This window comes from Echeneis naucrates, chromosome 10, assembly GCF_900963305.1.
Source record: "Echeneis naucrates chromosome 10, fEcheNa1.1, whole genome shotgun sequence".
NCBI classification, from domain to species: domain Eukaryota; kingdom Metazoa; phylum Chordata; class Actinopteri; order Carangiformes; family Echeneidae; genus Echeneis; species Echeneis naucrates.
Genome location: NC_042520.1, coordinates 13,442,011 through 13,454,678, shown reverse-complemented (window position 1 = coordinate 13,454,678; position 12,668 = coordinate 13,442,011). Strand labels below are relative to the sequence as shown.

At 42.9% G+C, this 12,668-nt stretch overlaps 1 protein-coding gene across 3 annotated transcripts in view; it reads left to right on the top strand.

The window, feature by feature from the left end:
* Window positions 1-12,668, top strand: part of LOC115049887 (bifunctional heparan sulfate N-deacetylase/N-sulfotransferase 1) — a 39,157-nt gene that overhangs the window by 15,920 nt on the left and 10,569 nt on the right. For 2 of the 3 annotated variants that reach the window (XM_029512476.1, XM_029512478.1), the window contains one exon: window positions 10,567-11,589. In XM_029512476.1, the coding sequence (XP_029368336.1) occupies window positions 11,044-11,589 (546 nt within the window). In that variant the 5' untranslated portion in view covers window positions 10,567-11,043. Of the gene's footprint in view, window positions 1-10,566; window positions 11,590-12,668 lie in introns of those variants that run through there. The other variant, XM_029512475.1, reaches the window with a different exon arrangement.

Here is a 12,668-nt window from a genome sequence, read left to right as displayed (position 1 = left end):
AACACTGATGTATAATTAAAGGGTTAGAAAAGGCAATGCTTAATAATTGATACTGGACCAAAGATGTCATGGCATCCTGAACCTTATCATACTCAATATTTTTACTGGCAGCGGAGATAAAAGATTTAAAAGTTTGCTATCTTTCTGGTTGTCTAGTTCAGTCTGCTCTGATTTACTGTGGCATTGTGGTCTCTCCTGACCAAAGAGCTATTATCATGATTTCATTCAGGTTTACCTCACCTTTGTGTATACTGCTAGGCCATGGGCCATAAAACAGTCACATTAAATCTGCAACAGCAGTCAAGTTGTACGTGTGTTACCAATTTGTATCAATCCGCTGACTGACTCAGTCGCACACATGCAGTCTCAAAAAAGCATAGCTGGCACAAAGGTCTCATTAACCCTTTGTGATCAATAGACTACTTTCGCTGAGTGCTTCTAGTTGGCTCTAGAGCCTCATGTCTCGGGGCTAAGGTGTATTGATCTGCTGCACTGATTGGAAGTTTCCCTTCAGGAGGTGAAGGATGGCATCGAGGCTGGGAATGTTTTGGTAAGAATGGAGATGGTGCCGGCTTGCATGGCTGGATCAGCTTACCACTTCCTACTACTCCATTACCCCCACCACACCTGTTACAGCCAGCAGGAGGGGAAAGTACACTGTCAGTTTACACTGGTGTCTGTGTGTGACTGTGGGTGCATGTGTGTCAGAGAGAGTAGATGGCTGTTTGTCTGCTCAGGAGAGCAAATGGCTGAGAGGCGTATCAAATGAGAAATGTGTTACATGGGGTTTATGGTGACAGTGTGTGCCTTAACTACATTGACTTTGGCAGCTGCTGGCCTGTTTTGGATGGGTGGTAGGAAACAGATTTTAGATTTTACATGGATAGCAAACTATATGACAGTCTGCTTTTTTAGATTGTGTTTATGTACCCATAATCCCACTGGAAAGTCACATATTGACACATTAACACGCATAGTACATACGCACACCATTAAAAGTCAGGTTGTGTATATGTGCATGTGAGATTTGCTGTGGCTGAGGTTCCTTGAACTTTCAGGGAGAAGAATGGCTCTTTCCTGATAAATAAACCCGTCAACCCCCATACCTGCTCCTGCAGTCCTGTCTCCAGGAAAAAAATTAAACAGTGTTTTAATTTCAAAGTGTTGTGCTCTAGGACCTGTACCATGTATACAGCCATGTGTCAGCTTGACCCTGTGCATAGGCTTCAACCACTGCCTTCTCTGTGTTTGTCAGTGCGTGTGTGGTCACGCTAGGATAAATAGCAGCTGTAGATGCGGCAATGAAGAGGGGAAATGGGAAGAGCCAGCACAGTAGACAGAGCTCAGATAGACCTGTCAGCTCTGTGACACCCACACATGCCTCACCCTCTGGTCCAGGATGAGAACAGAGGATGGGGAAGCAGCTTGGTCTGGTACAGGTAGAGCACTGAAATAGACACTCAAGTTGTGGCAGCATCTTGGTTAAAGCTTTGAAAGGGATAGAGTCCTTTTTTTTTTTTTTTTTAAGGAACCTGAGATTTAAGGGAGAGGAGATAGACGTTCTGGCAGGCAAAATGCCCAAAAAATCCTAACCCTCCTCTGACCTATTATAGGTTTTGGTGTTTCACAAATTGTAATCATAGTGAGTGTAATTAATCAAATAAAAGTCCTGGGTCAAAGTAAGATCTACAAACTGTAAATAAAGCAAATACAGATCTGAAACAACAAAATAGTGATTGAAATATTTAGGCAGCAATCACAGATAGGTCTCTACCGGTGCATGTACACCAAATAAAAAAAACTACCTGGAGTCCGATATATTCATAAGCTCAAAGTTTAAAAGGCCTTCAGCTAATTAATTGTTGTCTCCAGGCCATCCGTGTGTAGTTCTTGGCCCATCTTTTGGCCATGATACCCTACTTATATTTTGGTCTCACCACACTGTGAAATCTAACTCAACTTTGTTTCAGATTCTCCCACACGCCTTCTGGCAAACACTCACTGAAATGTCATGTCAGTTTTTTTTTTTTTAAGTGGCTCCCTCTTTGCCAGTCTGCTGTAAAACTGTGACTGGTGAATCACCCAGGCAACAGTTGTTGAACACACTGTCTTCCCATCTCTTCGCCATGAGACCCTGTAGAGACTTCAGAGCTGCCACAGGCTGCTTGGTGGCCTTGTGTGCTGAGATTGTTTTTGCCTTGATAGTCATAGCTTTGACAGGGATGGACTTTACAGCTTTGCAAAGGTATAATTCAGTGTCTTTTTCCTTGTTTTGTTCTTGCTCTTTGTAATATAATCTATTATATTAGATATAAAAGTTTTCACATCTTAATGATACTTGGTGCTCATTAATCTTATGGTTTTACCTCTGAAAACTGCCCACATTAGCTTTGTGTCATCCAACATTTCATCAATAAATGTATTTCTAGAATTAACTTTTTCAGTTGAGTCATTGTCATCGCACAGATAAACAATGGGGGGGGCGAAGACTGCCACGTTGGAAAACTGGGGAAAAGAGTTTGGCTGCGGCTGTCTTTGAAAAACCACAACTGAAGCAAAAAGTATGAGAGAGAGAAGAGAAAAGCTGGAGCAGAGCCTCACTTTCAAAGAACACACAGGATTTGTAATAGGATTCATGACTGGAGCTGCAGTTGGAAGTGTAATTATAGTCATTGCTATGAGACAATCATGAAGTTGGGTTTTTCTTTGCAGTTGGACTTTTCAGACATGCAATTATGACAGTGAGGGCGTGTGTCAAGTGTGAAATGTTTGTTTATGTAAAACGCAGTCTATACAGCCCTCAAGACAAATTTCCACTTCTCTTCATTTATCTGTTGTTCTTGATTGTGCTTTGAAAGCAAGCCGATGATTGTGAGTGTGTTTTCATGCAGGAGGAAAAATCCTATCTGTTTGATCTTACAGGCAAAAATATGGGCAGGGAAACAGAATCTCATCTCTTGTGTCAGCTATTCTTTCGCACCATGATATTCCCATGAGGACGCATTTCTGCTGTGCAAATCACAGTCGGATCAGTGCGGGCTGTTTCTTATCTGGACATGAAAGAAGATGGAGGAGGGAGGTGTATATTAAAAAAAAAAAAAAAAAATTGTGCGGGGGCTGGGGGCCCCCCTTGGGAATGATAACACCTGAAATCCAATGGGCGGCCTCTTGAATCTAGCTCATCATCATTACATGAGCAGGAAGTGTACTTATCCCTTTTACAGCCGAAGATACATCCTCTGCTTGGCTGTATTCCCCAGTCTCTCTCAGAGTGATTGAGCCATTTAGACAGTTATATTGTTTATGTGTGTGCCACAGCCCATGTTACAGCATGCCGGGGGGGTTTTATTATTAGTTTGATTGCTTTCTTTTATTCAATTGTGGTCATCATCAGCCTGGCTTGTGTTTGATAGCATCTCTGGTTCACATAAGGTCAGCGGATCTGTTATTGCTGTTCCACTGCAGGTGTAAAAGCCTTTAAAAAAAACTGTTGTGCTTTAGTCTGAGTTTCTGTGGAGCTCAGTATAGGTTTTCTCCTCTGAATAGGCAGTTGATTTGATTGGTGGACCTTGCAGCATGAAGCCGCACTAACAAGTACTGTTATCTCTACTTGCCACTTGCCCCCCTACAAACTCCCACGCTCACTCACACACACATTCCTTGTCCACAAAGAGTATGACTTTCACATCTGAGTGATGTTGATTGTCTGTGTAAGGGGCGACCCATTACGAATCCATAGTCCCAGCAGAGAAATTCTGCTGCCCGCCTTGCTCCCTTGTCCTTCAGCTACGTCCTGAGATGACGGTAGATAAACAATTGGAACAAACAGTCACTCCCCACAGCATTGATCTGCCTCCCTCACCCCTCCCTGCTCTCACCAGCAACGCCACATTGATTCCACCTACACTCAATTTATATGAAAGCACCCCCTTTCCCCACCTCCCCTTTCCACGAGGACTGACAAAAATGATAAATGACCGGACCCCTTCCTTTCTCTGCCACCACCTCCCCGTGCCTTGCGTTGGCTGTCCAAGGCACTACAAGCCTATTTCTCCCTTCAGAAATCCAATTGAGTGAACTCCCATTTCCTCAGAAGTCTACATTTTTATTTTTTGTAGGAGGAAGAGGAGGAGATTTTAGGGGTCCAGGGTGGGGGTAGTTCATTTCTTCAGGTCCTTCCAATAATTTCCAAACATAAACATGCCACTGGCGTAATTTCTTTCAACCCTGTGGTAAATCCATATGCATGATGTCAAAACATCAAAAAAGGCAAAGGAAAGAAATTATTATGTATTTTAATGACACACACTGTAGGATCTCATCGTGACTGCTGGCTAATAGTCTGTGATGTCATCATATGCAGGGACTTCGAAGTGGGGTCAATTATTTCTCTTTCTCGATGGCTTAAGCAGTCCAGCTTTTTATTATGCAGTTGATTAATTGGTCCACCGTGTAATCACATGAATCAGATCACAGGTAATTTAGATGTGGTATTGGGGCTGTGTGTATTTTATTCTTATTTTTTTAATGTACCTTTTTTTTCCTTTTTCTCTTGACAGTCCTTGACTCAGTAGCTAATAAAGCAAATGATGCCTTCCCTATTTTCAGCTGTTTCTTTTAATCTACAGATTCTGTGTCCCCACGACAGTAAATGGGGCACAGTGTCTATAAATAGATGTACTGTGGTAATAGTGAGCTGCGTGTGTGTGTGCTGCATAGAGGTGGCCAAGGCTATTGATGAAGGCACAGGTTCCACTCTTGCCGTTCATCCACACAGCCCAGGGGAGTAATACCACTGAAGAGAGTCTCCTTTTCACATCTTAGCTTCACTGTTCCCTAATGACCCTTCCTTGCTTAGTCTCCACCCCACAACATTTCTCCCATGGCTCCCACAGCTCATTCACACTGTTTTTCCCACTGTGAAATAATCTATTTTACACAACGTGCCTCTCTCAGATCCCTGTGTCCCTACAGCTGCTGCATGAGAGGCCACATTTAAAGAGAACAGGAGGTTTGGGAGTCTGTCTAAGATGAAAAAGACTGAGGGAGTGCCATGTATATTTTATTCTCTGGCCTCCTTGCTTTTATCCATCTTGGTCCTAATGGTCTCCACATAATATAAATGTGTTATCATGCCATAATGCCTGTGCCTGCTCAGGTTATCCTCATGGAAGATGATGTGTGTGTTGATGAGATCTGACATGATCCCCCTAATGGAAGCCTACAGGTTGAACCTCGCTCTGGCTGGTGCAGCATAAACAGTACAGTAGTGGAGCTAAGATGCCCCATTTCACTTTAATTGTCAATGAACACACTTTTTTTCTGCCTTCCCATTCTGCTCATAATTGCTCTTTGGAAAACATTGCACTATGTTGTCTGGCTTTGAGGATCAGCCTCTGCCTCTTTCTCCCATTAGCCTGTCAACGGATAACATTGCAATCATTTCAATTATGACAGCACTGGGATTGAGGTCTTCAAGTGGGGCCTTGAGATGTTACTGGAGGGGCACGGGAGAAATACGGGAAGGCATTTTTCTTCTGTGAAATTGCCTCAGTCTTGGGGACAGTAAATTGAGGTGCTGAAAAATGATGTGATAATTCAGCCGCATGGTTTGGTAAGGGAAATGGCCTGAAAGTCACTTTCTCGAGAATTAGACAGCAAAACTACATTTCCTTCCCAAGTCCTCTGTCCTTCACGGATTGGCATGAAATGAATTGATGAGACAGAAGGAGAAGGAAGTGTCGGTGTAAATGTTTGTAGCTTAAATCGAGCTGCCTGCTTGCGCATTCAGATTGGCTGGGGGGGGGGGGAGCTTGGAGAGAGGATACACCACCATGTTGCACAGTATTTCACGGCCTGAGCCTTTTAATCACAGCAGCTACAATGAATGCATAAATGGAATTCAAATTTCAGATTGATTGATTGTGTACAGTTGAATGCCAAGCCAGCTTTAAGGAAAATAGTTAACCTCTTTCGAAGGCGAGTCCTTGCTGCTCTCATGTGTGTGTTTGTTGTTTCAGTTACTTCAAAATATGAAAATTATTCCAAAATTTTGACATTATAGCTCACTGGGGGGGGGAGGTAAGAGGATGAATACAAATGCAGGAATTTGCTATAGCTTGGCTCATTACTGCTTCTGGTGGAGAATTCAAACACAGTTGTCACATCCCCTCAAACTGCAGGTTCATTAAAGGCCCCTAGATGAACAATACATGCAACATCAAATCAAGCCAAGGAGTTTCAACCCTTCTCTTCAACAGTTTTCAGTCCACGCCTTCCCCAGTCTATTGTGTCTTGTTTCTTAATCCCCTTAAGGCAACCCACATAGTAACAGAGCTGGCATTAGCACATTTGGTACTGTTTGCAGTGTCGACATTAACAGGATTACAGATTAGGGATTGGATTGGTGTCATTCTTACCTATTTAACCTTGAACCTGTGCCCTACTAAAACACTTAGAGGGCCAGCCCAAACTTGTTTTTGTGTCTGTAAGACCTGTTTGTTTGCTCAAAAGCTCAGTAATGTTTGTTCAGGAATAAATACAAACAAAACGTGCGCGTGTGTGTGTGTGTGTGTGTGTGTGTGTGTGTGCATGCTCGCTTTGTAGTGCGATGACTGGGATTGTAAATCTTGTAATGAGTCTCTTGAGTGTGTGCCCGCTGTGATTGAGTCACTTTGGTACACGCACATCAATACAGAGACAAAGACAGAAAAGTGACAACAACAGTAGCCTTTTGATGAGTGTCCTATGGATTGCCCCCCCAATCCCATTTCCTCCTGCACAGTTTCCATGCCTCTGAACACAACGTAACTCTGGCGTTTCCATGGAGAAGTGCTGTTGCCAGGGCCTTTGGTGATTGAACACAGAGGGTCGTCGTTTATTTATGTCACTCAGTGTGGAAGGGAAGGATTGGGAAGAGGGGCAGAGCTAAATCCTCTGGGGCTCAGAGGGTCCTGCGCTCCTTTTAAAGGTTTATTTGTTGAAAAGATCACCTACTGCTGGTCAAACTCAGTCTGACAGTGGTAATGTACTGACTCACTGTTATTCACACTCTCAAAGAAGGGCAACCGCAGTGTCAAGGAGGGAGGGCATGAGGAGGAGGCTGAGGACAGGATGTGGTCGGCTACATATGGCCAACTTTAGGGAAGTTTATCGCGAGAGTTGTTACAGCTGAGGACCAGGCTCCACCTTCCTGCTCGTCATCTCTTTAATCTAGCAGTCGGTTCTGGCCCGTTTCCCATGATCTAGACCAAGCAGGAGCTTGAGTGGCCACCCACCCTGAAGAAAAGTATTTAGCCTGTCCTATCGGCCATCACCTGCTTTTGTTTATGCTGCCACTTCATTTTGTCACCGTCATTCAGCTGCTAAAAAGTAATGAGGGAAATATTTTAATACCTGTATTTAAACCCTTGAGATGATGAATGATTGGTGAATTTCTCACTCATGTCACCCAATGATCTTTTTTTTTTTTTTTTTTTCCTTCAAACATTTAGTTCACATGTGCAATTACAGGGCTCATATTTAGCCTGAACCCTTTCCACCATTTAGAATGAAAAGAATGGCTATCAGATGCACACCATTCTCCAACTGCCTCTCCTTTATGCAGGAGTTAAGATACTGTCTTTGCAAACTGAAGCACCTGAGTGTCTGTGCACCTTTTGGCTGCTCTTTACCTTATGGTATGTCAGCTAGATGTACTTCTTATCAGGTTTGCATTAAATATTAATGTTAATTGTTCTTCCTTCTCTGCATTTTTATATCTATTAGTTTGGCGGACAGAAGATGTAGACTTTTCAGGTTGTATCTTGGCTTCTGACAGGGGATACATTGCACATCAAGATGTATTAGGTGAGATGGACATGCAGTGATTGGAGATCCATTAGCCATTATTCTATTCAGTCTGTGCTGAACCCATATCTCTGTTACAGACTGACGTCAAATGCTCTCTATTTAGCCAAGCTGATCTCACTGCTTCACACTTCAAGCCTTGAGTTTTCCTTTTATTTGTGTAAGCTCTTTTCTCACTCCCCTCTCTCAGACCATAACACACTTTTCCCCCTCTGCCTCCCTCTCTCTGTTTCTTCAGTTTTAGTTCTCTGTATCACAAAGTGAAGGTCAACATTGGGAGGCAGTCAACACTGCTGTGAATTGGGCAAGAAGTGAGCTTCTCCGAGTCCCTGTTCTGTTTGTTGACATGGCTTGGGAGCAGATTAAGTGGTGACACAGCACAGTGTCATTAGAGGCATGTCAGAGCTTGTTGACTCTGCAGATGTTGGCCAAAGATAACATTAATCATTACCCGGAAACGTCCTCTCTCATAAAGGACAAGCGTGAATGATATGACATGAACATAATTTTTATATAAGAATTAAATGCATTTTCCTGTATTTATATAATAAAGAAACACAATGAAAATGTGCACTGATCTTGTAAGTAAAGAACCATGGTTCCTTGGGTATGTCTAATGAGCAATTGTTCAATACTCATTCTTAATTAAAAAGAAAAAAAAGATATGTACATGAGGAATCTCTTAAAAAGTAAGATTTAAAAAAAAACTATTTGAATTGGTTAATTCCTTTAGATTTCAACGTCTCAAATGTAGTAAAATGGGCTCTTTTTCTCTTTCTTTTTAAATATTTCAGAAAAACTACTGGAAGACCTGGAGACTCAAAAGTTTTTCTGTCATTTTATTGCTTGAACAATTAATCTAATATTTTGTGAAATAACAAACAATAATCATTATTGAAAATAGTTGTAGGTTGCAGCATTTGGTGGTGAGAAACCGCATTGAAATTTAAAAAAATTATTGCATTTTAAATTGTCGAGTGGCAACGTAATCCCTTTGGCCAACAACCATAACATGTATAGTATAGTTTAAAATTGTCCTCCCATCTTCTTTTCTGCTTCACTGTTTCAAGCAGCCATCCCTTTCTGTGGCTAATCATACTTTGATATGCTGTGGCACGAACCCTGCCCCCCTCAGAAATGAATAAACAAGGTACTAGGGGGATCTTCAGGCAACCAGAGCTGTTGGTTTTGTCTGTTCCGCTGTGATACATTCTCTGAACGCCCACTGTTTTTTTTCATGGCCTCTCTTTACATTAGGCTCTGCCTCCCTGTGAAGAGGAAACTTGGACCTAACTCAGAGAAAGGGAAGTGTGATTTTCTTCCACTGAATTTGCAGGGAGATTTAAGGCATCCTGTTAAGTTTTGCTGGAAGGTCTACAGGGGGCAGAGATACTTGCCAGAATGCTGACCTTGATTATATGAAGGGGACAGATATGTGAGCTACTTGTTTCCGCTTTTTTTTTTTTTTAATCCATTTTAGTGGTGGGTATACAAAAAATATAAATGAATACATCATTTATAGGCTGATCTGAACTTAATCGCTTATCAGGCTGTAAAGAAATATATCATCTATTGATTCTAACACTGTCAGATGGATGATAGTTTAGATTCACTGTGTTTTTATTCTTACTACCCTTTAATTAAAGTGGTTTAGATTAGATTATAGTGTTAGTAATAAACCCTTTGATGGCATCATCAAACCCACTTTATGTCTGATTTGGGTGGAATGAGTTTTAATGGTTTTGGTGGTCACTTTTTAATGTCTATGGGTTGGGAGAGCTGTGACTTTGCACTAATGTGGTATCAAGGGTTTTATGAAGTGATGCAAGTGCGTGTGCACCTAGATGGCTCACCAGTGTAATGGACAGAGCACTTCCATGCAAAGATAATGATGCTCAGTCTCATTTTCTTCACCAGCTATCCAAATGGAGGAATTATGTTTTTGGAAGTGACAGGCTCGCACCATTCTCAAGCTGAATCTTGTACTTTTCACACTTGGCTTGGTGGAGATCAAGTAAAGTGCTGGTATAAGAGGATAGGTCTGCGGAGGGTGTAAGAATGTATATTAAGAATTATGAGGAGTTTTCTTCCAGAATAAAGTATCCAATTGTTTGCGGGTCTGTCTTGCACTGTCATCCACTCCTACTGTCGGATAATTTCCCTTCCATTGGCTTGGTTTTTTACCCCTTCCTTGCACTCCATTTTGGTCTCAGTATTGTGAGGATTTGAGGGAAATAGCAGGCGAGTGTCCCCGCAGGTGATGGCTTCACTTGTATGCAGTCATTCAGTCGCACTGGACTGAAATGGGAATTGGCTTTGTTGTCACTCACATTCCGCCTATTGATTGTGTGGAGGCTGTATGAGCAGGTGATATTTATTTATTTAATTTTATTTATTTATTTTTTTACTCTTTCTGTGTGCGTGAGTGAGTGAGAGAACATGGGGTAAGGTGTGTGTGTGTGTGTGTGTGTGTGTGTGTGTGTGTGTAGGGGGAAAAATTGGCAGCTGTTTGTGGTTTGTGTAGGTGAATGCAAGGACTACTTTGGTGTGAACTTTTCAAGTGTTGGCACAGGCAGTATACACGCAGTACTCCCACTCAGTACTAAACCCACACAACAAAACAATGCGGTACGATGTTTGTTCTATAGGAGCTGTTGCTGTGCTGTCAAATTTTAATGGTTTCTTTTTTTTTTCCCCCCTGTCATGCTGTTTTTCTAGGTCAAGCGATTCAATCCTGAGGGAATGATGGTAGTGAGATGACCTGTGTGACCTCACTTTCCTCAAGAGATAATTCTCCAATCAAAAGCTTGGGGCAGAATCTTGTTTATACATGGTTGGCAGGTTCACATGATGGACAGGTGATGGAGTGTTCCATCATCTTTCTCCACTTGTAACCCAGCTTGCCAGCCCATCCTCCAAGGCATAAGCGTGTACCAGCGGTCCAAGGCCCCCTAATTCTCTGCCATGGTGACATAAGCAGCGCTGCAATATGAGGGAGAGCCAAAGTGAGACCGTCTCATTTCTTTCTCCAGTAGCTGCTGCAGCTGCTACCTTATCACCGTTTGTCTTCAGCTCCCTGGCAAGCCTGTCTTAGTTGTGAATAAGCCCTGCTCACAGTTAACTATCCACACCGAGAGAGACTGCCCCCAAGGCGTGTTCCTGGGACTGTGGGGCAAAGTGGTGTGGTGTGAGACGATGCTGGGATGTGTGACACGCCTCCGTCGGCTGGTCCGTCTCCTCCCCTTGCAGACCTCCCTCCTCCTCCTTTTCATCTTCTGCACTGTCAGCGTCTTCATCTCGGCCTACTTCCTTTATGGCGTCAAGCGTGAGCTGGAGCCATCGGGAGGGGGCGTGTCCGGCGCAGAGGGTGCATCCGCCGACTCAGACGACCCAAGGGTCACTCCGTCCCGGCTGTTACCCCTACGAAGTGTCTCAGGGGGCCCTGGGTCAGATCCTGGAGGGACCAGGACAGACCCTGTGGTTCTGGTGTTCGTGGAAAGCCAGTATTCTCAACTCGGTCAAGAGATTGTGGCCATTTTGGAGTCTGGCCGGTTCAGATACCGGACTGAGATCTCTCCCGGTAAAGGGGACATGCCCACATTGACAGACAAAGAACGAGGGCGTTTCACACTGGTGATTTATGAGAACATCCTCAAGTATGTTAACTTAGATGCCTGGAACCGAGAGCTGCTGGACAAATACTGTGTGGAATATGGAGTGGGGATCATTGGCTTCTTCAAGGTTAGGACAACTGCACACTCTTTCTGCCTCCCTCCTTCCTCCCCCTACTCTCACTCACACCTTCTGCCCTGTCCATCTGGCTGTATTGTCTCTAAGGAGATGGGATTCACAGGCTTGGAAAGACCAGGCTGATTCAATATCATTCAGTTCAACTACACTATTTCTTTCAATTTCCATCTCTCTCTTGTTTTTCTTTTATTCTGCAATCTTGCCTTCATTACTCTTCTATCCCAGTTTCTTGTTTCTCTTTCCTTGTTTTCTCTTTTGCTCTATTTTCTCTGGATGTTCAGTCTACTCCACATCTTTTTCCTTCTGTCTCTCCCTCACACTGTTTCTCTTTCCCAGTAATCCTTAGCTGAGCCTGTTTGCCCAAGGCCAGTTTTCAGGTCTTATGGCTTTAATCACCATCTCTGAGCCATGAAAAGAATATAGAAAGATATGTGAAATGGAGGTGCACCGATGTTAGGCAGTGTAGGTGAAGGTCAGAAAAGCCTGGTGGGATTTACCATCTATTGGGAGAGGAAGAAATAGAGTGAGGACCTGCAGCCTAATAACCCGGGCACACAGCAGTTCTCTGCTATCTGAGGCAAACTGTTTGCAGTGGAGCCACCAATACACATTAGGAATGTGTATGATTAGGAACACTTAGATAAAACTAACAAAGAAGTAAGGTTGCAGTCTTACAGTGCATCTTCACTGTAAAGTTCACATTTTATTCTAACTGTTTACTCTAACCCTAACGCTACTGCAAGCAATCAGAAGGTACACGCATTTCTTCATGTCTTACACCATTTCAACGAGAATATCCATGGTCCAGAGTTATTTTGTCACCTTCCTGCAAGCTCAATTTGTGGCAAAGGAAAAAGTTAACACCTTTTTATACTACAACTTTATTGATGGTAAAGGAAAAGTAAAATGTCTATTAATATCTATTGATTTACGCTGCCACCAACACTGACTCATGGAGGGTGAGACCAGAGTAAACGCAAGAGAAAGCAGGACCATATATCTGTGGTCATAGAGATTGGAGAGAGTCGGGGAGTGACAAATGTGGGAAGACAATTTTCAAAGAATAATCA